Source organism: Ovis canadensis, chromosome 5, assembly GCF_042477335.2.
Source record: "Ovis canadensis isolate MfBH-ARS-UI-01 breed Bighorn chromosome 5, ARS-UI_OviCan_v2, whole genome shotgun sequence".
Lineage (NCBI taxonomy): Eukaryota > Metazoa > Chordata > Mammalia > Artiodactyla > Bovidae > Ovis > Ovis canadensis.
The window spans coordinates 51,681,478-51,707,568 of NC_091249.1; the positions used below are offsets into that span (position 1 = coordinate 51,681,478).

The following is a 26,091-nucleotide window of genomic DNA, read 5'->3' on the forward strand; positions in this document are numbered from 1 at the left end:
CCTGCAGCAGCTCTGCTCCTGTCTAAGCTGGGCTCCTGAAACCCTCTGCAGCTCTCAGAAGCCTTGATCACCACCTGCAAAGCCTCCCACCCCTGTCTTCCCAGAGGAGGTGGCAGAACCTGAGCAAACTTTTTCTGGTCCAATCTGGGGGGTGGGGCTGGGCCTCAGAATTCTGAGCTGTGTAACCAAGCAGCTGGACCAAGAAGAGGAAAGAAGTATGTACATTGATCTCCAGTAGTGGATCCCAGCACTTTGGAGTACAAAGAACCCCTTAAAACTCAAAAGATTCCACAGGCCCCCGCCTGGGGAATTCTTAGCACTATGCCCCTGGACCCCTGGTCCTGTCAGTTTCTCCAGGGCCCCTATTTGGAGCAAGTCCCAAGCAGAATCCGTGAGATTCTAGGGAGAGAGGAAGACTCCACAGCGGGGCTGAGGGGTGCCTGGGAAGGATAGGTTGAGGGATCTCAGGCCTCAGTCCCTTCCTGCTTCCTTTGACTTTTTCCAGCTTTCATTTCCCCATCCCAAAGCCCCCTCCCCAGCCTCCTGCTCAGTTTCACATCCAAAACACAGAAGCCCTACCTGCACCTGCGGGCTGTCTTTCTCAAATTCCTGCCTCCCCCAGCCACCTACAAATTCTAGCCACACCCACTCTTACCTCTTTGCCATCTATATTTTTAAATAAACTTTTAATTTTAGAACAGCTTGAAATTCACAGAAAAATTACAAAGATAGTACAGAGAGTCCCCATATGCCCCATGCCCAGTTTTCTCTATTTTCAGAGGAGCAAGGAGGTTCCCTGCTCATATTCCCTGGAGCCCACCCTTCACCCCTTCACATCATCACCATCCTATAATTTATCTGTACTCTGCCTCCTTCCCGCATGGTCTCTGGCACTGCTCTGGCTGAGGTCACCAGGGACCCCTAAATTGCCAAATTCATTGGCCCCGTTGTAGTCCTCAGTTTCCTCAACCAGTGGGAACAGGGTGACTAATGATCACTCCCTCCTCTGCAAAGCCCTGAAACCCACATGCTCAGCCATGGTGGGTGGGTGCTGGGTGCCTCCTTGGAGGCTCTCCCACCAGAGTTTTATGTCTACCACTCCCAGCACTGATCGCCCTTCAAGTCTCTCCCTCCCCAAGATCCTGACCTTGTCCCCTTTCCCAGCTGCTCCCCCTGCCCCCTCCAGCACTGGGAGGCTTGTCCAATGGCTTCTCAGTCCCCAGAGTGGAAAAGCTAAGAAAGGAGGATTCACATCCCAAAGCTGGTCATTTACTGTGTGACCTTGAGTAAAATGCTTTCCCCAAGTTTCCTCTTTGATAATGTGTTGTGTGGATAAAATGTGATAGAGTGAAGGCTTAGAAAGCAAAAACCCCTCCCCTTCCTCCTTGCAGCCCCACCCTCCCACACCCACCTTTGTGCAGCCCCACTCTCCCACGCCCATCTTCCTGCTCTGTGCTCCCCCACACCTCTCAGATAAGGCTTCAAGGCTGACATGTAGGTTTCAGGACTTTTTCAGTACCTGGAGCCTTCTCTGCCCTCCCCCTGCCTCTGCAGGTTCCTACCAAGCATACCTGCAGAAGTTTCGCCCTAATCATTACAATGCTCCCATCGCTTTTCAGATCTTGCCTCTGGCATGGGCCCAGCCACTTTCACCATTTAGCTCTGCTCCTGAGTTGCACAGACCTTGCTACAGTGTGACTTTAGACTCCTACTTGACCTTTCTTGTCTCGCTGTAAAATGGGAATGATAATGATGGTATCCACATCATAGGATTTGTTGAGGATTTAAGAAAAAAGTATCTAGAAAGCATTTAAAATGGCAGCTGCACATAGTAGATGCTATTGACATGTTGGCTATCATTACTATTTCACAAATGGGAGAACCGAGGCTCAAAGAGGGGCAGTGACTCGCCCTGTAAGGCAGAGTGGCAAAGTCCGTATAGAAACCTGTCTACCCTGCATCCCTTCAGCATAGCACACACTCTCCCTGCTTGTCCTTCTAGCACCTGTATTTCTACATCCAGGGGGCTAGCCTGGCCTGGAAATTGGTCAGAAGTAGCTCCTGAGGCTATAGCTGTGGGGCCAAGGGAAGGAGTCTGGGGGCAGGGATCCTGAATGTGGAGAGTAAGATGTCTGCCCAGCGCAGTGGACATCCATGATCAGCCATCCCTGCCTGTCTTCCAGTTGATTTTCCAGTGCAGGCTCCAGAGAACAGCATGTGATTCAGGCCAGTGGGTCAGAACCAGTGGCTGCTTCAGAAGTGGACACATGATCCCATTAAGTCCAATGGGTATCAGCCCTGGGACTTTTTGCTGGAACCATCGAGAATCTCTGGTGGGCTGCTGAGCTGGCAGGATGTGGGACTAGAGCTGGCTGAGGGGCATTTTTGCTGATAATGGGATGAGTTGCCTGAGACTAAAGCCAGAACTGAGAAAAGGAGGGCAGGGACTCAGCCTCCTGAAATCATCCTGACATCCTTGGGTACTGGATCCTGCTGTGTCTGAAGCCATTGACCTTTTCAGTTAAATGAGACAAATTATCCCTGTTTTTTGCTTAAACTAGTTTGAATTGCAGCTGAGAGTCCTTCCTAGTTGACCCAGTCTCCAAATAACAGTCATTTTTGTCAGTGGCAAGAGACAAGGGTGAAAACAAAGCTGACCTTCTAGCACCCCCAGGTCCTGAGTGGGAGAACTTAGGCTGGTCCTGGGAACTTCCTTGGCTATTCAGGGCTGGTCCCAGCCTCTTGAGTTCTCTGCACGTTCCCAGAAAGCTGCCTCTTGCCCCCCAGAACCCCCACCTTGCCCCACTTTAGGTCCCAGCTGGGGAGGAACTTCTCCTCCAATCTCAGGTTTGGCTTTGGATTCAGGCCAACTCAGGTTCGAATCCCAGCCTCCGTGGCTGCTCCATGAGTGTGCCGTGGGCCTAGGCCCCCAGTCCCTAGCCTCAGCTCCCTTCCTGTAGCAGGACCTTGTGTGCCTTGTGAGTGTTCCAAGGCCCACGTGGGGCCCAGCACAGAGAAGCAGCATCAGAATCGAGAATCGTCAGTCCTTCCCTGTGTACCCTATTCTCCACCGCCTGTTTCCCTGCTGATTTCAAATGAGTGCAAGCCGCTCAGAACTGGAAAAAGCCCCTCCCTGGCCTGCTGTCTCTCCAGTTGCCCACTCAGCCCCCTGCCAAGGGCTCTGCCCCCTCGGTTGGGGGGACTGCACACTCCCAGGGCGCTAATGACCCCCGTGCCGGGTACAAAGACATTTCCCAGTACCCTTGGCCTCCACCTGTATAGCCTTGCACCTGAAACTTGAGAACACAGTGATCCCTGCAGCTCTGTGCTGGAGAGGGGTGGGGAGCTGGGAGGTGCAGTGGGAAGCAACTCCGCCTTTAATCTGGGAAGCACGGACTAGACCTGGGCTGCTGGGTAGCTCTGGAGAGGTCACTTTCCCTTTCTGAGCCTCAGGTCCCTCCTCTGAAACATGCCTTGAATGACATCTCTTTTAAGCATGTTTTAATGATTAAATGACATCTAAGCGATTTCTCTGTGGTTCCAGCAGAGAGGTAGCTGTTCAGAGCAAGTGCCCCATGCTTGTTTTGACTTCCATCTAAAAAGCTCCGCTTTCCTGAGATTCAGTCCCCAGCTTTCTCCTCTTCCCTTTACTCTCCCCTTACATCTGCCCTCAAGATTCTTCAACCACCTCCCCTTGGCAGGAGCCTTCAAGCTGCCTCCTCCACCCCTCCTAGCAGCTCAGCTGACCACAGCTGTTAGAGGTTCTCAGGGCCCACCACAGTCAAACCTTTTAAGACAGCTGTCCACACACTCTCATCGACTCACTCTCTACACCCTCCCCTTCTTCCTCCAAACCTGGCACTGGCCCCAGCTCTCAGCAAAACTGATCCAGCAAACGTCACCTTGTTGCAAAATGCCATGGGGACTCCTCAGCCTTATCTGCCTGGCTGACACTGCTGGAAACACTCCTGCCCCCACCCCGGGCTTCCCTGCCCACGCTCCCTCCCTCCAAAGGCTGTGGTCCTCCACTTCTGGTGGCTCCTTCTGCCTTCTCTGCCCTGCCCTGTGATGTTGCTGCTGTTCCCCATCTCTCGTCTTCTCTAGGCTGGGGCCCTGGCCATCGTCACACTAGATTTGGTCCACGGTATATATACATATTTTTTAATAAGATTTTAAAAAATCTTAGTTGCCAACACTGAAAAACCAAATTTCACATAAAAGTGTCAATCTCTGGATGTTGTTGGTAAACTGGCAGGTCTGGCCACAGTTCAGCATTCCCACACGGCTGCCCCCAGAAGGCTCCCCACAGACCAGCACTTAACCATCTGCCCCTGTGCTCTTGCTGGCTTGTATCCATGGAAACCAAGGATGGACTGGGAGGTCTTCATGGTTCAAGAGAAGAGGGAGAGAGTACATTTCCTTGTGGAAGTGAGAGATACTCTTCACTGAATATGCCAGGAATGTCTATGTTGAAAGAAAACCACATCCTACCCGCTCTACTCATGTGACCTGCCGGGGCCCCTCTCTGAGCATCTGTGATAATGGTTGAATATCTGCCATAACTGCCCTGAACTCACTCCCAAATTTAATCCAAGGTGTATCTAGACTTGAATCTTCAGCTGCTTCCTGGATTTGTCTCCTAAATGTCTTGTAGGCACCTCATTCAGTCATTCAACATTCACTGGGTACCCACTGTGTTCTAGGCAGTGTTTTAGAGTCTGGTAAGATATCATGAAAGTGACATGCAAAGTCCTGCACTCCTGCTCCAGGGGTCCTGGAGAAGACACAACACAGAGGCCCTGCTCTTCTCTTAAAGGGAACAGGCCCGAGTACCTGTTGAGAACGCCAACTTCAGATGTGCTATAAAGTTCCTCATGCCAGCAAGCCCTGAAGGACAGGTGGCTATGGGGGCACCATGCTCTCCTGGTCTAGCTTGGGCCCTCTCCTCAGTCCCTCTCCAGTTCAAGCCTGGAATGGAAGGAATGACAGTCCCCTTGGGGTAGTGGAGGTCACCAATGGGATGCAAGAGGCCCTGGGGAAAGATGGGGCCACCGCCAGAGCCTCCAGGTTTGGAGGCAGCAGGCAGAGGCGAGCTCTGCAGGGGCATCCCTGGAGCGTGGTGCTTAGCGCCAGCCAGTCTCAGGATGGTGTGCCCAGATTCAGGCCTGGCTGCTGGCCGGGCTCGTGGATCAGAGCAGTGCAGCTCTGGTCAGGTCTCCTAAGCTTTCGTTTATGAGACTAAGTGCAGACACCCCACAGGGCTGCTGCGTGAGATAATGGGAGGAATGACTGGTATACTCCGGGTGCCCTCCTTCCTCTTCTCACTTCTCACCCCCCACATCTCTACTCCAGGCCTGAGACCAGTCACTGCCATGTGGTTTGATGCTCCTTCCTTCCCAGCCTCCTCACTGCCCCTCCTCCCAGCCTCCCTCCTTCCGCTTATCCTGCTCATGGCTCCCAGAGGCTCTTTCTACAACACAAATCTGAACATTCTGTGCCTGGCTCTCCCCACCGTGCCCTCAGGAAGCAGTCCCAGCTCCTCATCCTGGCACTTCCAGGACTAGGGGGCTGCCTTCTCCAGCCCCCTTTCTTTGCCTGCAGCATACGATGGCAGCAGCCCCTCTGGACCCCCACTTGGGTGTACCATTTTCCACGTTACACCCCTGAGGATGCCCCTCCAACTCCTCTTCTCTGACTGCCAAGCCAAGCCAGACCAGGCACCTCCAACTTCTGTGGGTCCTGGGCCCAGCATGTGAGATTCCCCTTTGCCTCCTCCTGCTGACCGTGAATCCTCCTTGTCCCCATCATAGGTCTACCAGGATGGTCAGCCCTGGAGAATTTAGTCTCCAGCCTGCTACAGGCCTCAGATCCCACCTTTCTTGATGCACGGGGGAGGCACACACACAGCTAGAGACAGATTTATTGTAGCACTGGACGTGAGCAGGGGCCGGTGTGGCCAGCACCAGTGTGTGAAGGTGGTGGAGGGAGTAGGGGAGGTGAAGGGGGTGGGGCCTGGGGGACCCCAGGCTCGGGCCAGGAGTCAGGGTCAGGGCAACTTTTGCTAGCCCTACCCAGAAATCTGGAGCGATGGTTCCAGAATCAGCAAACCCCTCGAGCTGGGTAGGCTGGGGTGGGCAGCAGTGGGTGGGAGGGGCTCACACGTGGGAGAAGGCGTGGCTCTTGCAAAGGGGCTTGTCCTTCTTGGAGTAGAAAGTCTTTCCTTCCAGGTTGATCTGACATATCTGGGAACAGCCAAGGCGCAGTTAAGAGGCGTAGCAGCAGAGGGCCATTCCCAACCTCTCAGGAATCCCAGAGGCAGGAGTGGAAGGGAGGCGGGTGAAGAACACAGGGCTCTGGGGACAGGGCCTGGGTCCAAAGAGGGGTACTCACTGCGCACACGAAGCACGTATCATGCCAGCTGAAGCCCAGCGCCTCCAGGAAGCGGTCCCCGGCATCGATCTTGAAGTCACAGCCTCGGCATTTTGTGCCAAACATCTTCTCATAGTCTGGAGACGCAGAGAGAAGCCAAGTGGAGGGGGGACTTGGGTTCCCCCCTGCCTGCAGCCCGCCCTCTCCGCCGGCCCAGCCATACCTGGCTCGCAGTAGGGGGCCCCCTCCTCCATGTAGAAGGCCCTGTTCCGAATGGGCGCCTTGCAGGCCGCGCAGGTGAAGCAATGCACGTGCCAGGTCGTCTTCAGAGCGTGCATGACCTCCTGAGGGGGCAACAGCCGCTTGGCAGCTTGGCACCCTCCTCTTCAGAGCCCGGGACAGAGGCAGACTGGCTGGGGCCCCTTCCTTTCCAGATAAATGTTTGATCTGCACACCCACTGCTCCCACTCTCTCTCTCCAACCCCAAGGCATCCCTGGGGACGTCCACTGTGCTGTGCCGTGCTTAGTCACTCAGTCGTGTCTGACTCTTTGCGACCCCATGGACTGTAGCCCGCCAGGCTCCTCTGTCCATGGGGTTCTCCAGGCAAGAACACTGGAGTGGGTTGCCATGCCCTCCTCCAGGGTATCTTCCAGACCCAGGGATCGAACCTAGGTCTCCCTTATTGCAGGCAGATTCTTTACCATCTGAGCCACCAGGGAAGCCCATGAGTACTGGAGTGAGCAGACTATCTCTTCTCCAGGTGATCTTCCCAACCCAGGAATCGAACTGGGATCTCCTGCACTGCAGGAGGAGTCTTTGCCAGCTGAGCTACCAGGGAAGCCTGGTGGCTGTTCACTATGCTATATCTGAAGTTCTGCTCCCAATCTCCACACACTCCGCCTTGCATATTCCCACAGCGTCTGTCTCAGTGGATGGTGACTCCATCTGCACGGGCCAAATTCCTTGCTTTGTCCCTTATTTCGGGTCCACTCCGAAATCTGGCCAGACTCTCCTTCAAGATACATCCGGATACTGGCCACTTCTCACAGCCTCCCTGATGTGGAATGTGAACCTTGGGCACCTCTGACCTGGATGAGTGCATAAAACTGGCTTCTGTGCTCCTTCCTCTGCCCCTGACAGCCTGGTATCAACCTGTGCCTGGCCAGCTTCTCCTCTGCTTGAATCCCTGCCTAGTCTACATTGCTCTGAGCAAAGGGCAAAGCCCAGGAAAAGGCCCAGAGGCCAGCAAGACCGGCTTCCGTCCCTCTGCTCCCCCCACGTGGCCTCTTGTCCATGGTTGATACACCGGGCACACCATCTTAGGGCTTCCCACCAGCTGCCCCCTCTACCTGGACTGCTTGGCCCAGATATCTGCTAGGCTCAGCCCTCACCCTCTTCAGGATTTTGCCCAAAGGTCACCTTTTCCTTAAGGCCCACGCTGACACGATCAGCTCATATGCCAACCCCTCTTCCCAAAGCCATGCTTCCAATAGCTTGAACCGTGCACTTTCTTCCCGTACTAACGTGTGTGCGTGTTAGCAACTCAGTTGTGTCTGACTCTTTGCGACCCCATGGACTGTAGCCCGCCAGGCTCCTCTGTCCATGGAATTCTCCAGGCAAGGATACTGGAGTGGGTTGACATTCCCTTCTCCAGGGGATCTCCCTGACCCATGAGAACCTGGGTCTCTGCATTGCAGGAGGATTCTTTACCATCTGAACCATTAGGGAAGCCCCCCATACTAGCATACTACCAGGTAATTTACCTCTTGTGTCTCTTGCTTATTGTCTGCTCTCCACCGCCTTCTTCCCGATCTAGTATGAGGTCTCGGAGGGCATGAACTATTAACATTTCTGTTAGCTGGTATATCCCAACAGTGCCTGGCCCATGGGTAGGCATCATGAGTGCTTGTGAGCTAAGTTAACCTGCTCTACTGGAGGCCTGACAGAGCAGAGGCCACAGGTGGGCTGAGCTCTCCCTGGGGCCAACCAGGTGAGTAGCACTCACTCCTGGAGCAGGCAGAAGGCAGTGTGGAGCCCCAAGGGATGTCAGATTGTGGGTTCAGCCAGATCTTAGCTGGGTGGCTTACCCAACAGCTTTATCTCCTCATGACACTTGGTTCCTTCACTGTTGAACTGGGAACCTGATCCCAGCTTTGCCGGGTTGCCATAAGAATGGTCCCACATCTGAGGCCAGGGGTACCAGACCCGGTGCCTGCCAAGGCCAGGTGGCATACACAGTGGGGCAAGGTGGGGACTGTGTCATGGGAGAGCACGTGTTCCGTGTGCAGGGGGGGTGCTGACCGCTTCATTCAGGAATGCCTACAAGGCTCAGGTTGAAATCCAGGTGTTAAAGTCAAATCCAATTTTTCAATATTGGCTATTACTTTAAAAATGAAACAGAGGCTTCTCTCGTGGTCTGGTTAGGAGCCTGCCTGCCAATGCAGAGGACACGAGTTCGAGCCCTGGTCCAGGAAGATCCCATAGGCCGAGGGACAACCAAGGTTGTGCGCCACAACTACGGAGCCCTCAAGCTGCAGCCACTGGAGCCTGCGTGCCCTAGAGCCCGTGGGCCACCGCAGGAGAGGCAGCACAGCCAGCAGCCTGCGTACCACAGCTAGCGAGCAGCCCCTACTCCCTGCAACTAGAGAAAGCCCGCGCGCAGCAACGAAGACCCAGAGCGGCCAAAAATAGATAACTAAACAAGTTGGGAAAAAAAGACTTCCCTGGTGGTCCAGTGGTTAAGAATCCACCTGCCAATGCAGAAGCCACAGGTTCAATCCCTGGTCAGGGAAAATTCCACACGCTGCAGAGGTAGCCAGACCCATATGCCACCATCTACTGAGACTGTGCCCCAGGGCCCATGCTCTGCAGCAAGAGAAGCCAACACAGTGGGAGGCCCATGCACCTCAACGAAGAGGAGCCCCTGCTTATAGCAACAGGAGAAGGCTCTCGTGCAGCAGTGAAGACCCAGCAGCGCCAAAAATAAATACATACATTTTAAATAGAAACTATGAAAAAATAATAAGGAAAGAAACAGTGTGGACAAAGCAAGACATAAGTATGCGGAGCACCTAGCTCTCAGCTGGCTTGTCCGTGCCCACTATAGAAACTGTCAAGGGAATTCCCTGGTGGCCCAGTTGTTAGGATTCACCGCTCACTGCTGAAGGTGCAGGTTCAATCCGTGGTTGGGGAACTAAAATCGCACAAGGCGTGTGGCACAGTCCCCCCCCAAATCTGTCATTTCTCACATATACCTCACAACCAGCCTGGCCAGGAAGTTACTGCCACTCCCATTTTAGCAAGGTCCAGAGAAAGTGATCCGTCCCAGATCAGCGCTGGGGGAAGGAACTTGGCTGTGGGCCAACAGGACAGGGTCTCGGCAGGAGCATGGGGAGCCCGGAGCTGGACCCAGTGGGCATGTGGACAGGGAGGCAGGTCTCTGAGCCAGTTCTCCATATCCACCTTATGCCCAAAGCTTCCTACATCTGTCTGCCCTTGCCGTCCCATGACCCTAACCCAGGGCTAGCAGTTCCGTTCCCCTCCTCGAGTTGCCTCCCCCTGCCCCCAGGGAAAGCACAGTGAGGCACATCTGACCTCAGCGGTCCCCAGCTCCGGAACCCCTGACGTGGACCCTGCCTTCAATTCCACCTTGTCTCACACCCTCCCTGGGTGTTGCCTTGTGACACAAGCTGTTCCCTCTGCTTGCAGCATTCTCTCCTGACCCTTGTCCAAGCTAATTCCTACTGATGATTAAGTTCAGCTTAGAGGCCACTTCCATTCACTCCTTCAAGTGTTAAGTGACCACCTTCTATACACATGTTAGGATGTAAGTCGCTCAGTCATGTCTGACTCTTTGCGACCCTCTATCCATAGAATTCTCCAGGCAAGAATACTGGAGTGGGTTTTCATGGCCTCCTCCAGGGGATCTTCCTGACTCAGGGATCAAACCCAGGTCTCATGCATTGCAAGTAGACTCTTTACCAACTGAGCCACCAGGGAAGCCCTTCTTATATATGAGGTACAGCATTACACATGAGCAAAAGAGCCCTGGTCCCTGCCCATGAATTTCACACTGGAGAAGAGATGGGACAAAAGGACTGGAGGGCAGTAAGCAAACACTGGGGAGCCTGGCCAGGTGGGAGGGTGGGTATCAGGGAAAGTGCCCCTGAGGAAGTGTTATTTGAATCCCAGTTGAGAAGGAATGAGGTAAAGAGAGTGCTAAAGGGTATTTCTAGCAGCGGACAGCCCATGCAAAGGCCCGCGGGGAAGGAAGCACTGCGCTGGCAAGATGCAGCTGCCTGTGTCACTGCAGCACCGGAGTGACGGGGGCTGGTGGTGACTGCTAAGGCTTGACAACAGTCTTCCAGAGGGTCCCCAGAGTAAGACACATCCCCTCTAATGTGTCCACCCCATCCCCCAGAGTTCCCCTCCAAGTCTGCTGAATCAACCAGATGGTCCTGTGTTTCCCCATGCTCTGAGCTCTAAGAGCCTGAAGCCCATGGTAAAGTGGGACAGTTAGGTTCCTGCCCATCCCCCCCACCGACCCTGCTAGAGGGTGTGGTCTGTCAGCCCCCTTGCAGCCCCTGCAAGAGGGGAAGCTGAGTACCCCTGGGCCACATGTGGAACCACTGGGCTGGGGCAGGAGCAGGGCTTGCCACCTTATTCTGGGCATACTCTAGGACCCAGGAGCTAGTCAGGCTCTGTGAGCCTTGCCTCGGTATCTGCAGCCTGGGCATTAACTTTGTCCACCTAGAACTGGGGCAGGGCAGGACGAGAGTGCGATGTAATGTAGGCGAGGCTGTCAGTGAACAGAATGCTAGGGCCTTGATCTATGGGAAGCAAATCCAGATGCCAGCTTAAAAAAGGTCCCGGGGGGACTTCCCTGGTGCTCCAGTGGTTAAGAGTCTGTCTGCCAATGCAGGGGACACTGGTTCAATTCCTGGTCAGGGAAGATCCCACATGCCATGGGCCAACTAAGCCCGTGTGCCACAACTAGTGAGCCTGTGCTCCGCAACAAGGGAAGCCACCTCAACGAGAAGCTCATACACCACAACTAGAGAGTAGCCCCCGCTTGCTGCAGATAGAGAGAAGCCTGCATAGCAATGAAGACCTGGTGCAGCCAAAAATGAATAAAAAAATAAAAAAAGAAAGGTCCTGGGTTGCAGCCCATTCTGATAGAACAGTCCAACACGGTATCCATTAGGTTAGTGGGGAAATGACTGTAATCTTGGGCAAAATGTCCTCATCTGTAAGATGAGAATAATCAAACTGACTTCATAGTATAATTGTGAAGCTGGGTGCCCACACATAGAAAATGACCCACAACACAAAACTGTGATAATATCCTTTCTTCCCTTCTACTCTACTGATGGAATCCTCACTTTTTGCTGGGCACATAGCTGTACAAAGTGACATTTCCCAGCCTCCCTTGCAGCTTAGTAATGTCATAGCCCACTGAGTTCTGGGCTATGGGATGGAAGCAGAAGGGCTGGATGGCACCCATAGCCCAATCCAAAAGGAAACCAGTCCTGAATATTCACTGGAAGGACTGATGCTGAAGCTGAAACTCCGATACTTTGGCTACCTGATGTGAAGAACTGACTCATTTGAAAAGACCCTAATGCTGGGAAAGATTGAAGGCAGGAGGAGAAGGGGATGACAGAGAATGAGATGGTTGGATGGCATCACTGACTTGATGGACATGGGTTTGAGCAAGCTCCGGGAGTTGAAGGACAGTTCCCTGTCCTTCCCTGACATGCTGTAGTCTATGGGGTCACAAAGAGTTGGACACAACTAAACTGAACTTATCTTCTAAAGATGGCTCCCAAGAACCTTCCACTCCTTCTTCCTTTTCCAATTTCTTGCTGAGAAAAGAAGCGAAGCGAAGGCAAAGGAGAAAAATATACCCAACTGAATGTAGAGTTCCAAAGAATAGCAGGAAGAGATAAGAATGCCTTCTTAAGTGAATAATGCAAAGAAATAGAGGAAAACAATAGATGAGAAAGACTAGAAATCTCTTCAAGAAAATTAAGAGATACCAAGGGAATATTTCATGTGAAGATGGGCTCAATAAAGGACAGAAATGGCAAGGACCTAACAGAAGCAGAAGAGATTAAGAGATGGCAAGAATATACAAACTGTACAAAAAAGGTTTTAATGACTCGGATAACCATGATGGTGTGGTCACTTACCTAGAGGCAGGCATCCTGGAGTATAGTCAAGTAGCCCTTAGGAAGCATTACTATGAACAAAGCTAATGGAGGTAATGGAATTCCAGCTGAGCTATTTCAAATCCTAAAAGATGATGCTACTAAAGTGCTGCACTCAATATGTCAGCAAATTTGGGAAATGCAGCAGTGACTAGAAGACTGGAAAAGGTCAGTTTTCATTCCAATTTCAAAGAAGGGCAATGCCAAAGAATGTTCAAACTACCACATAATTGTGCTCATTTCACATGCTAGCAAGGTAATGCTCAAAATCCTTCAAGCTGGGCTTCAACAGTATGTGAACCAAGAACTTCCAGATATACAAGGTGGATTTAGAAAAATAGAGGAACCAGTGATCAAATTGCGAACATCCGTTGGATCATAGAAAAAGCAAGAAAATTCCAGAAAAACATCTACTTCTGCTTCATTGACTAAAGCCTTTGACTGTGTGAATCACATCAAACTGTGGAAAATTCTTAAAGAGATGGGAATACCAGACCACCTGACCTGCCTGCTTAGAAATCTGTATGCAGGTCAAGAAGCAACAATTAGAACCATACATGGAACAATGGACTGGCTCAAAATTGGGAAAGGAGTATGAGGTTGTATATTGTCACCCTGCTTATTTAACTTATATGCAGAGTACATGATGCAAAATACCGGACTGGATAAATCACAAGCTGAAATCAAGCTTGCTGGGAGAAATATCAACAGCCTTAGATATACAGATGATACCACCTTAATGGCAGAAAGCAAGGAGGAATTAAAGAGCCTCTTGATGAAGGAGAAAGAGGAAAGTGAAAAAGCTGGCTTAAAACTCAACATTCAAAAAACTAAGATCATGGCATGCGGTCCCATCATTTCATGGCAAATAGACTGGGAAAAAATGGAAACAGTGACAGACTTTATTTTCTTGGCTCCAGAATCACTGTGGACAGTGACTGCAGCCAGGTGTTTATTAAAAGACAGATGCTTGCTCCTTTTTAGAAAAGCTATGATGAACCTAGACAGCATATTAAAAAGCAGAGACATGACTTTCCCAACAAAGGTCTGTATAATCAAAGCTATAGTTTTCCAGTAGTCATGTTCAGGTGTAAGAGTTAGGAGAAGATTCTTGAGAGTCCCTTGGACAGCAAGGAGATCAAACCAGTCAATCCTAAAGGAAATCAACCTTGAATATTCATTGGAAGGACTGATGCTAAGGCTGAAGCTCCAATACTCTGGCCACCTGATATGAAGAGCTGACTCACTGGAAAAGACCTCAATGCTCAGAAAGATTGAAGGCAGGAGGAGAAGCAGACGACAGAGGATGAGATGGTTGGATGGTATCACCAACTCAATGGACATGAATTTGAGCAAACTCTGGGAGATAGTGAAGGATAGGAAAACCTGGTGTGCTGTAGTCCATGGGGTCATAAAGAGTTTGACACCACTGAGCAACTGAACAGGAAGCCAATTGGAGCATGGAAATTTTGCCTGAAGCTCAAGAGGTATCTTGGACTATGAGTGGTTAGTAAGTCAATGCTTAGATGTCAGAGAAACAAGATACAGGAGGCCTGGATCTGCCTACATGTCCCAAACTGCCTACTTCTCAACTTCCTTACATGAGAAACAGCTGTCATTATTTTTTCTGTCACTTGTGGTCAAGGCAATTATCACTAATATGACCATTACTACGGAGCTCTCTGGGCTTCCCAGGTGGTGCTAGTAGTAAAGAACCCTCCGGCCAATGCAGGAGATGCAGGAGACACAGGTTCGATCCCTGGGTTGGGAAAATCCCCTGGAGGAGGGCGTGGCCATCCACTTCAGTATTCTTGCCTGGAGAGTCTCCATGGACAGAGGAGCCTGGTGGGCTACAGCCCATAGGGTCACAGAGTCAGACACGACTGAAGTGACTTAGCACACACACATGCACAGAGCTCTCTGGCCACATGTGGACGCTCTGCCCATGGATCCAAAAATAGGGAGACGCGTGAGTGCTGGAAGACCGCAACGCCTGGTGCTGCTCTGGTTTGGCCGTCATGCTCTGCAGCCTTGGGCACTTTCTGTCCCTCTCTGCACTTCTCTGCCTGTTTTCACACAGGCACAGCTGAACTCCCCTCAACTGTCACCCTGCCTGTTATGTTCCTCTTTCCTTAGGCTGCTCACCCTCGACACTCTTGGGGTCCCCTTCCTCTGTGTGAGTTCCTGGGGGCAGGACCATGCCTGTCTCATCACAGGGTATTCCCAATGTGGGGCACACTGTCCACAATGAATGGGAGATGGTAGATAGGGCATCACTCTCAGCCCATAGCATGTGCTGATCCAAGTCCCAAACCCAGCTCCAGGTGGCAGCTAGGCTGCCCTGCAGGAGACCAGGCCAGGCTCTGCTGCATATTTAGACTCAGTAGGAAGAACAGGATTTTTTTTTTTAAGAATACGTTTTTATATATATATTATTTCTTTGGCTGCATGGAGTCTTAGTTGTGGCACAGGGGATCTAGTTCCCTGACCAGGAATTGGACCCAGGAATTGCCCTGCATTGGGAGCGCAGAATCTCAGCCACTGGACCACCAGGGAATTACCAAGAATAGGGTTTTGAATCACAAGTTTTTGAACCTAAACTTCTGCCTTTGCAAATCAATAGTTCTGTATCGTCAAGCCTACCTTTAGAGATCGCGTTTTTCATACGCATTCGCATTCAGGGCAGCAGACTGCATTAGCCTCTCAAAAGCCAGTCACAACCCCCTTTGGCCCTCCTCTCTTATAGAGAACAGTAGCTGAAATACTGGATTTGCCAGCTGCCCTCACTGGCCCAGGTGCTCATACAGTAACAATTCCAACAACTGAGATAAAGATGCAAGTTCCTGGTTTTTCTTCCCGAGTCAAAAGGCAAAACCTCATTAAAAGAAGCTTCCTGCTCCTTCCCTCTTCTTCCCACGTGCAACAAGAATGTGAGCCTGGGGCTTGAGCAGCCATCTGGCAACCATGATACAATAAACTCGAGGACAAAGGCCTACAGGCTAAGGATTTCAGAACTAAAACACAGGAAAAGCCTAAAGCCATCCCTGAGCTGTTCTTCTACCCCTGGCATTCTTGCAATTGAAGTAAACATTACCCCTTCTGTTTCAATCTCTATTACTGAAGCTGAATGCAATCCTAACATAGTAGCCATCTCTTGTTTTGGCCTGACTAGCACTTACCTCCTCTCTTGGGGTAATGTCACCCTGGTTTTATTTTCAAGGAACCAGTCCTGTGATTCAGGCAAGGCCACCAGATCCCGTTCCAGAGGTGGGTGTCACCCAGGCCTGGCCAACTAGAGTCACAGGGCTTGATTCAGAGATGGGCATGTGAAGCAAGCCAGGCCAACGAGCATCAGCACTGGGACTCGATGCATCAGCTGGCACAGGGGTGCTCTCTTTCTCTGCAGTGCTAACCTGGGAGATGCAACCCTGGAGCCACTGATGTAGCAGCATCTTGCCGCTTTCTATGGAAATGCAAGCTGGGAACAAAGCCAACACAGATGAAACCAGAGGCAAGTGCAAGACTCCTGACGACCTGGATCTGCATTCAGCTGGGCCAGAAGTTAGCAGCCCTCAGCCTTTCTGACTACTGGCGCCAAATCTCTCCTGCTTGAGCCCTTTAGAGTTAGGATTTAAGTCACCTGTAAAGACAATCCTGGCTAATGTAAAGTAAGGTCAATATAGTAGCCCAATTATGAGGCTGGTAAGGTTCCAACAGGGTCCTGCAGGGAGAGCCCCCCAGCCCAGGAGCTGCTCAACACTCCTCAACGCTGAAGAGTCAGGCTTGCCCTCCCAGCACCCCCGCCAGCTGCCAGCCCCACTCACGCCGGTGATTTTCTTCTTGCACTTGGCACAACTGGGTGCATAGCGCACATCGTAGCAGGGTGGGCAGAAGATGGCCCCCTTCTCCTCGAAGAAGCCACCCTCTTCCAGAACCTTCCCACACTGGCTGCACACAAACTCCTCAGGGTGGTACGCGTGGCCCAGCGCCACCAGGTAGCGGCCCCTGCAGGGGAAAGAGAGGGCAATGAGCGGGAGTGGGTGCAAATGAAGTCGGGGTTCCTGGCCAGCACCCCACAGGGTTTACCCCACACCCATTATGAAACCTTGAAGGGAACATTCATTCTCTTCATCTCCAAACAGGGAAGCTGCTGATGCTGCTGCTAAGTCGCTTCAGTCGTGTCCGACTCTGTGCGACCCCATAGACAGCAGCCCACCAGTCTCCATCCCTGGAATTCTCCAGGCAAGAACACTGGAGTGGGTTGCCATTTTCTTCTCCAATGCATGAAAGTGAAAAGTGAAAGTGAAGTTGCTCAGTTATGTCCAACTTGTAGTGACCCCATGGACTGCAGCCTACCAGGCTCCTCCATCCATGGGATTTTCCAGGCAAGAGTACTGGAGTGGAGTGCCACTGCCTTCTCCAAAGAGGGAACAGACAGGCTTGAAAGGTGACTTGCCTAAGATCAAACAGCAAGACAAAGCTGACTATTGTGGGACTTCCCTGGTGGTGCAATGGTTAACAATTTGCCTCCCAAGACAGGGGACACGGGTTCAATCCCTAGTTGAGGAACTAACATCCCACATGCCTCCGGGCAACTGAGCTCATGTGCCACAATTAGAGAGCACGTGCATTGCGACTAAGGTTCCACGTGCTGCAACTAAGATCAGAGGCACCCAAATAAATATTTTAAAAAGCTGCACTGTTTTGATGACAGGAGGTGAGGGAGAAGGGTAGTGTCAGAAAAGGGAGGAAGGTGACACTGGGTGAAGACTGCTGACTTGAGCTTAATAAATTGAACCCAAGGGGTTGGTGTCCTGGGGGACAGCAGGCCTGGAGTACCTGCGAGCCCTGAAGACCAGTGGGTACTTGAGCTGAGCCTGGTGCCCACTCTGTTCTGCTGGCCTGTTCCATCTATGCTGGAGAGGGACCCGGCCATCCCAGATAAATGGGGATGTCTGAACGAGGGGGTGCTTTCCAGAGCTTAAGAGCTGACAGGAGTTGACAGCAGGGCAGTGCCTCGTATGAGAACTAGGAAGGTTCTGGGGCCTGACACAGATCCGATTCTGGGGGCTGTGGGACTCTGCTGGGCCCTGGGGAGCAGCGCAGAGAGGGAGGAACTTGAGAGGCTTAGCAGAGAGAAACCAAGTGAGCAGGAAGGAGAAAGGCAGAGGGGCTGGGAGCAGGGAGGCCATTCCTGGCCCAGAGAGCAGCGAGTCTAGGGCTGCAGCTTGGCTATGTCGTTGGCAACCCCTCCATTTTGCCAGGCCAAATGTTGAAGAGAGGCTGAGCAGGGGGCAGCTGAGATGAGTAGGGAGACAGATGGGAGGAGCAGTGGTCAGAAAGGGCTGGAGTTCCAGTTCAGGAAAAGACCAGGGTAGGAAGGAACGGGGCCACCCACCGGATGACCTTGTGGCACTGGTGGCACACGGGAGTCTTGCCGTTGCTGCCCCCGCCCCCGCCATGGCCCCCTCCAGCGGCGGCCTGCACGATGGAGGTGCGGTTCTGCATAGGCGTGGGTGTGGCTGGCTGGGTGTGCCGGGTCAGCACCGTGCTGGTCTTGTCCGGGGCATAGCGCTCAGCAAATGCAGGGTCCACAGCCCAGGGTGGGCGGCTCGTGGGACTGGGGGTGGTAGGGCCTGCCAAGGCCAGGAAAAGTGGCTCCATGGGGGTGCCCAGGGACACCACAGGACAGTGGGGAGAGCCTGGGGCAGCTTGGAGGGGCCCGACCCCCATGCCTCTGGAGGTTACCCGCCCTTCCCCATCAAGCCCACGCTCTCTCACCAGGCCAGGGTTCCTGGGGTGTAGCTGAGGCTGGGGTTGGGGCTTCCGTCCTGGGCACCTGGCTGTAAGATCTGTCATTCAAGGCCCTGCACGGCCGAGGCTCCTGGCATGGCCCCACCCCCCAAACTTGGTCCTGCTGGCCCCATGAGAGATGCCTGGGTACATGACAGCAGAGGACTCCAGGTCCCCCCAGGGCAGGGATGGGTAGGGCAATTTCTCCTGGCCAGGTTCCAGCTGGCTGGTCTGTCGCACAGGGCTGGGAGGTGAAGCAGGGCTCTCACTTCTGGGGCCGCTCGCGAGGGTCCTTCTGATGGCAGGGGGCCCTTTTGCTGAGTACCCCCACCCACTGAGACCCATACTGGCAGGGCCCACACTGGATCTGAACCATCTAACACCCCTGACCCCAAATGCAAACCAAGTCCACAAAGATAAGAGAACAGAGGCAGAGAAAGCAGGGCTGAGAATGTTTATTTTCATGCCCAAAAAGCCAGCACAGACCTGGCAGACAGCAGTACCACAGGGCAAAGAGTGAAGGCAGTGGTGTCAGATGGAGCCGGGCCCTGTGCCAGGAGGGCAGCTGGGGCCAGGACAGCAGGAGGCTCAGTCCAGGGGCAGAAAAAGGATGGGTGAGGCAGGCAGAAGCTGGAGGCGCCAAGGGGAGGTGCCCTGGGGCGGAGGAACAGCAAGAAAGAGGCAGAGAGGGCAGCCGGCCGGTGAGGACCAGGCTACGACTGCACGTTGAGCACATGGGCAGAGCGCTGGTGGTGCCAGTCCCGGAGGCGGGTGTAGCGTGGGCTCTGCAGCTCCAGGACATACTTTTCCCTGAGGGGTAGAGAGAGAAGGAGAAGGAAGTGGAAGGAAGGAGAGACGGAAGGGAGGCAGGGAGGGAGGACCAGAGGAAGGAAGGAGAACGGATGAACCCGGCTAGGGATGGCCAGGAGCAGACAGGGCTGGAATGGGAGAGGCCGGAGATGAGAAGGAGGGGCTGCAGCTTGACCTGTTACCTTGATTTCTTCAGGTGCTCCTCATCCGGGTCTTGCACTGAGAGGGCAGAGGCAGGCATTGACCAAGAGCAGACAGAAGGCCACCCCAGCCCTGAGCCCTGGTAGAGGGTGCCGGAGCAGGCTCCAGCTAAGTCTGGGTCCGGGCTGGGGACCAGGAGCAGAGTCCGCCCTTCCCTGGGCTGGCACTTACTGAACTCGGTGCCCGTGAGGTGGGCAAGGATGCGGAAGGAACGGGACTGGCCTGTCCCAGGCCTCGGCCGCCAGTCCTCCGTGTCCTCCATCAGCCGCTGCTTGCTGGCATCTGGCACCAGCGGTCGGAGCGGCTGTCTGTGGGGAGGGTGTGGCTCAGAACCTCATGCTGGGGTGGGCAGCAGGGGCGGCCCCTCCCCGGACTTGATATAGGTGGGCTAAAGTGAGGGGAAGAGGGCAGGGCAAGGCCAGGGCCCTGCTGGGTGAGGGGTGGGGTAGGGAAGTGAGAGGGGAGGAGGGCAACCAAGGTGAAAGGAGGGCAGCCAGAGTGGGGAGGGGCCACCACCCAGAGTGCCAAAAGGAAGGAAGAGAGGACAGGCAGAGGGGGCTCACTGACTTGTCAGGGGTCTGCACCTGTGAAGGAAATAAGACAGATGGACAGATAAAGGTACAAAGAGATAGACAAGGGGAGGAAGAAAGATGGCAAGGGGTCAGAATAGCCAGGGGGAAGGCTGCACTGAGTGTCTGGGCTCAGTCGGCCAACATCAAATCCCAACCCCAGGCTACCACCGAGGAGGCGGCGGCACGAGCCACACCCTCGGTGGGGCCCTGTGCCTGCAGTACCCGCCCCAGCCACCAGGGGTCGCTGTCGCACGGTTCCGGCCAGGCTGGGGCGCAGCACAGGCAGAGCAGCAGCGGGCAGCCGGCGGGCGTGCGGTGGTGGAGACACGGCGTGGACGGGCAGGACAGACGTACCCATTCTGCTGCGGGGCGCTGTCTGCGGGCGGGTTCGCCCCGAAGGGTCGGGCCGTCTTGTTGAGGGAGGCGCTGGGTGCAAAGGTGTACCGCGGGGGGTCCGCGGCAGGGGCCAGGGCCTGGGCAGAGACAGAGCGGGGAGGGCGGGCAGGGCGGGAGGAGGCGGGGACTCTGGCCAGAGGGGGGCGTCCCCTGGCACGAAGGGGCCAGCGGTGCTCCAGCCCTACCCCCACACATCTGGCCTGAGGCTCCGGGGAGGGGGCGACTCAGGTTTCAAGGGGCCCATTTGGGAGCAATGATCTCAGCCCACGCAGTCCGAGGGCGGGTGGGCTGGTGCAGCTTGCAGCACAGGCCGGCGGGAGAGAGGGAAGGAGGCAGGCAGACAGACGGATGGACGGACGGACCGACAGGCAGACATGCATGGTGCTCTGACCGTGCGGCAGTCCCTGGCCCAACTCCCAGTTCCCAGACTCCCCAGCTCTGGCGTCCACCCTCTACTCCCGGCCAGGGATGGGAGAGTACCAAGGCTGCACCAGGGAGGGCAGGTGAGCCTCGATGTCCAGTCCCACCCCGCCTGCTGCCCGCATATCCCAAGCCCATCCCCTACCTTCTGCGGTTTGCTCTGAGCAGGCTGAGCCCTAGAAGAGAAGGGGAATGGGTGATAATGGACCACGCCCAAGGGCACGCCCACCTGCCAGGGCGGCTCAGCTCAGGCTTACCTGCTGAGGCTGAGGCTAAGGCGCTCCCCGCAGGCACGGATCTTGTTCTGGGCTTCGATGTGTGTGAGGCCCCCCGCGTTCTCGCCATCAATACTCAGCACCCAGTCACCCACGGCCACGCCAGCCTGTGCAGCTTTACCTCCAGGGGTGAGCTATGGAGAGATGGAGGGTCATGGAGGGCCACGACTGCAGACCAAACTCAGGCAAACAGCAGCCAACCCTGCCCTTCCTCAGCTGCCCCACTCGCAGAACCCAGGGGTCTCTTCCTTCAATGTGTTTCTGGACTCCTGTCGAATACTGAAGCCATCTGGGAGGGGGTGGGGCTCCCTTGAGCTTCACCATCACCTCAAACACGCCGCTTACACATTCATTCACCTCCAGGGACCCTCCTCACGGTTCAGAAGCTGCTGACATCAACACGCAGCCACCTTCTGGCTAAAACACAAGTGTCTCAGCTCCAACCAAAGCTTTTGAGGTCCCTGCTGGCCTCTTGCCCAGGCCATTCCACCCACCAGACCTGCCCTCTGGCTGTGCATGTGGGCATGAAGCGTGCATGTGTGCTTGTGGTATATGCGTGAGCTGAAACCATGAAGATGACTTCTGCGAAGTGGTGGGCTTTGGCGAAAACAGAGTGGAATGGGCTGCCTAGGGCGTGAGAAGATCCAATTACTTATGAAGACCTCAAGTGCTGAAAGAAGTGTTCTCAAGGTTAGGAAGCACCAGTTTTACGGCCCAGGGTCGGGTATTTCTCAGGGTCTTGATACAGGTGACTCTGAAGAACCCAACTGGGCCCTCCCAGCCCTCTGGCCTAGCGGCAGCAACACAGGCAGAACCAGCACTGCTGTTCGCAAGTTTAAGCCCACAGGTCTGCCTGGCTACCTGGCAACGGGCTTGGCCTTGAGCCGGCTTGCGGGGAAGTACTGGGAGGTAGAATCACACTTCACAAGTTGGGGAGGTTTGCGGAATACAGGCTGCCTGTGACCCCATAAGGCTCCTCAGGTGAGCTGATGCTCAGAAGGAATTCAGGCAGGAAGAGGAGGTAAGAGGTTCCAGAGAGGTGGCAGAGGGATCAGACCCAGAGACTGATGGCACTAGGGCAAGAAGGGAAAGCTCGGTTTGATGGCTCTACCTCATGCTTCAGAAGTTAGAAGGGCAAGATAGCTGGGTGGCCCTTTCTTTACTTGCTAAGTACTAACAGCAGTTTACATTTATCGAGTACCTAGTATTACCACATACCGAATCCTCCAAAAACCCTGTGGAGGAGAGTCTGGGAATATACCTATTTTATACATGGGAAAAAGAGAGGTTAAGTAACTTGCTTCTAGTTGCCTAGCTAGCAGCTCAAGAGGCAGGCTCAGGCTCCACCCTATTAGGCCACCTCTGTTGCGAAAAGTAAAGTGAAAGTGTTAGTCCCTCAGTTGTGTCTGACTCTTGTTAACCCATGGACTGTAGCTCCTCTGTCCATGAAATTCTGCAGGCAAGAATACTGGAGTGGGTTGTCATTTCCTTCTCCAGGGGGTCTTCCCAACCCAGAGATCAAACCCAGGTATCTTGCATTGCAGGAGGATTCTTTACCATCTGAGCCTCCAGGGAATTGAGAGCTGGGGCTCAGAGGTCAGCCCTCTGAATGGAAAGATTCTCTGACCCTCAAGCTGGCTTTGGGGCTTGGATCCCCTATCTTACCTCTAGTTCAATCCAACCCCTTATAATAGGCATGGGGGAGTGATGCCCTTGAGGGGAAGTGACTTACTCAAGGTCACAGTGAGTCAGTAGAAGGGAAACCTGGTCTGGCCACTCCCTACCCACATGGCTGGCTCGGGGGAAGTGTGGGCTAGCCCACGGAGGTGGGAGTCTCCGGTTGAGCTGGAGCTGTTGGCTCCCAGAGAGGGGATGGGGAACTGGCAACTACTTCCTTCTCTGGGATGAGGAGGACACAGGAGGGACAGAGGAGTCAGAGGTGGAGACAGAAGCAGAAGAGACCTGGGGATGGGGGGCAGCATGTGTCTGGAGAGAAAAGCAAGGAGGCCCAAGGGACCAAGGAGAGGAAAAGCCAGGGGGCTGGACACCACACGGAGTAGGGGGTGAGTCAGCCTGAGGGCTCCACTGAGCAGCCCAACCCCCAAGTCCCAGACGTTACCTCATCTCCCAGGCCTGGGCCTCCAGCCAGCCCTAGCCCCTCCCTCTCCTCCTCCATGCTAGGGTCAGGAGAGAGGGAGGGGGCCCAGCCCAGCTCCGAAAAGACCACCCTCACTCCCACCCACCAGGGCCTAGGTCCAACTCCAGGGCTGGGCTCAGCCAGTGGCCCCACCCACATGCTGGGGCTGCTAACAACAGAGCCCAAGCTCAGAGTGCCCCCAACAGGCCACATCTGAAAGTCCATCCCTTAGGCTGCTTTGTTGCCCATCCCCACCAATGAATAAACTGAGGCTCAGAGGTCAGCCAAGCTCCCAGCCACACTGACCAGCACTTTCTCAGGAAGTGGAGTATAGGATGAGTTCCCAGAGACGGCAAGGCTTGAGTATTATGTATGGGCTGGGTGTAAGTAGTAGGGAGATCAGTGCCCTTAGCTACCTTGCTGGCAGAGCAGCTTCCAGGAAACCCCGTGGAAGGGTCCCTTGGAACAGTGACTGCTTGCAGGTCCTGGCCACCAAGCCCAACTACAACAGACTCTACCTTGGGGCCCCCTCAAGCTGGGATCTCTAGACCCCTCCAGGCTGTGCCTGCCCTGGGCTTCATGCCAACAGCTGCCCACCAGGAGCCTGGGTGTGCCTCTCTGGTCAAGGGGATATGGGGACAGAAATCCCCGCCCACTCCTGACCCCCAGACTACAGTCAAGAGACACCAACCCAAGGGCTGGCCTCACCCTCTCAGGGCAGGCACTTTGTTCTCCGAGTCCCACAACTGATCCCACAGTTGTAGCCACAGCCTGATGATCGGCTGAGGGGCCCACTGATGGGGTTCAGGGTTCCAGGCCTAGGCCAGCCTTCTTTAGTTCTGCAGACTCCAGCCACCAGTTGACTATCCCAGCATGGGGCTGCATTCTTGGGCTTATAAGGCAATCCCCCTGCCACAGGGAGGAGCCAGCCTCCAGCTCCACCCCCACCAGGACAGGCTCTCAGGAGTTGAAGTCAGAGCCCTAGAGACCCAAAGACCACTGCATCCTGAATGGAACCAGTGAATGGGATAAAAGTCCTCACCTGGGCTGGGGAGAAGCAGAAGCACCTTATCCACCCACAAAAACTGCAGGCCATCCCTGTGTTTGAAGCCCCATGCCTGCTTTGCCATGGAACCGATGAAAGAGTTCCTTCAATGAGTCTTGAGTTATCTCATCTGAATAAACAGGGTGGCAGTTGCTATTCCTTAGGTGGCAATGAGGATGAAGTGAGCTCCTGCAGTCAGAGTGCCCTCCCAGGGGCCTAGCACCAAACATTGCTCCTCAAGCAGTTTATAGATACTTCTTGGAGACTGCAGGTTCACCTCCTGAAGAATGGGCACACTCCTGAGCCTAGAAGGTGCAGTGTAGAGCTGTGGAAGTCTGAGGGCTGCTCCCTTCCCAGTATCTACCGAGTTGGGAGTCCTTGTGGCAGATGCCCACAGCTCTGGACCTGGACACCTCCTGGTCTGTGACGTCGGCTCATTCCTGCTCAGACTCCTCCTGCCGCCCACTGGAGATCTGAGCACCCAGAGACCCCCAGAGGAACCCTTCCCTCAACCTAGGCTCACCCGGGAGATGGAGAGGGGTACATTGAAGTCCTTGCCCCCCTGCAGCCGGAAGCCCCAAGGTGCTGGCCCCTCCAGCACCACCTTGAAGGAATCCATAGTGCTGCTCCTGAGAGGAGAGAAAAAGTGAGTGATGCACAGTGGGTGCACAGGCAGGCCCTACTCTGGACACCAGCCTTGGACTAGCGCCAGACAAGCACTGGCAGACGCTGAGCACACCCAGGGGGAGGGTAGGCGGGCACCCTGTTAGGTCGCGCTGGGCTGCTAGCTGGCAGACTCACTTTGGAAAGACAGGGGCAACCCCCCTTCCCCAAAGGACTGGGGCGGGGGGTGAAGGGAGCCCGCATCCACTCATAAGGTTCCTCTCACCCAGGAGTGGACAGCAGGACTACTTTGGCATGACTTCCTTCCCAGCCAGTCTTGAGCCTTGGTCTGGACAGCAATGCCAGTCCAGGGCCGGCACTCCTCTCCCCCGCCCCCAGGTCCCCACAGGCAGGCCTCGGCTGGAGCCTGCTCGGACTATATAAGGCGTGTAAACTGACACTGTTCGGAGAGAACACGGGGGCTTGGGCCGCGAGGGGGAGGGGTGCGGAGGGAGGCGGCTGGAGCGAATCCTAGCCATTCCAAGCCCAGTCGAAGCTACTGAGAGCCAGGGCAGGACCCCTGGGAGCGCTGGGTTCTGGGCGGGGGCGAGGCCCCTGGAGGGAATGGTGGGGGCTGGGACTCCAAAGCATGGTTAGGAAAAAGATTTATCCTGCAGCCCAGTGAGGGTGGTGCCTCCCACACAGGACTGCTACCATCCCAACGTGACTCAGTTTCCCCCTGGGCCTCCGCCTGGGCCCCAAGCACTGGCCGAGTCCCAGGCGCAGGAAGCGGCGCAGGCGCCAATCAGCCCCGCCGCAGCCGGCTTCGCCGCAGGAAGGCGGGGGCGGGGGTAGGGGCGACGGCCCATCGGAGGAACTGCAGAGCTGGCTACGACCCCCAGCCCCCTCTGTGGTCCCCATTAGGCCTCTGCCCCCCGCCTGGTCCGGCCCGAGATGCCCCGCGCTGTCCCAAGTACCTCCTGGGCCCCACCGGGGCGCTGCTCCGCGGCGGGCTCCAAGGAGCCTCGCTGGGATCCGCCGCCCGAGTTCTGACCCCGCCCCCGCGGCTGCCATCCGCTTTGAGCCCGCGTAGGGGGGCGGAGCCAGATGCCCCGCCCCCTCCAAAAGTCGCGGTCGCCCGGGCAGTGGGAAGCCCTACCCAATCCTTCCGCCCCACCCAATCATCAGGTCCCATCTAGCTTTGGGCTCTAAGACACAGCCCTCCTTGGTCCCGTCGGTGGGGCGGGGCCTGGACGGAGT

General features: G+C 54.8%; 1 protein-coding gene across 4 annotated transcripts; it reads right to left on the reverse strand.

Moving 5' to 3' along the window:
* Positions 1-5,902: 5,902 nt before the first annotated feature.
* On the reverse strand, positions 5,903-26,022 carry PDLIM7 (PDZ and LIM domain 7). Of its 4 annotated transcripts, XM_069589556.1 has the most exons (14): positions 25,809-25,887; positions 24,752-24,857; positions 21,029-21,180; positions 20,917-20,947; positions 20,310-20,836; positions 19,951-19,967; positions 19,555-19,691; positions 19,365-19,401; positions 18,361-18,422; positions 17,978-18,215; positions 16,404-16,584; positions 6,593-6,713; positions 6,391-6,506; positions 5,903-6,242 (listed from the first exon to the last, which is right to left on the reverse strand). In XM_069589556.1, the coding sequence occupies exons 5-14, from the start codon at positions 20,544-20,546 to the stop codon at positions 6,156-6,158; spliced, it is 1,233 nt and encodes a 410-aa protein (XP_069445657.1). In that variant the 5' UTR covers positions 20,547-20,836; positions 20,917-20,947; positions 21,029-21,180; positions 24,752-24,857; positions 25,809-25,887; the 3' UTR covers positions 5,903-6,155. The 4 variants fall into 4 exon arrangements, 3 of the variants coding, with proteins under 3 accessions (XP_069445657.1, XP_069445658.1, XP_069445656.1); XR_011256988.1 differs by lacking the exon at positions 19,951-19,967 and having other exon boundaries at positions 18,361-19,182; positions 20,310-20,428; positions 25,809-26,022; XM_069589557.1 differs by lacking the exon at positions 19,951-19,967 and having other exon boundaries at positions 20,310-20,428; positions 25,809-25,913.
* Positions 26,023-26,091: the final 69 nt, after the last annotated feature.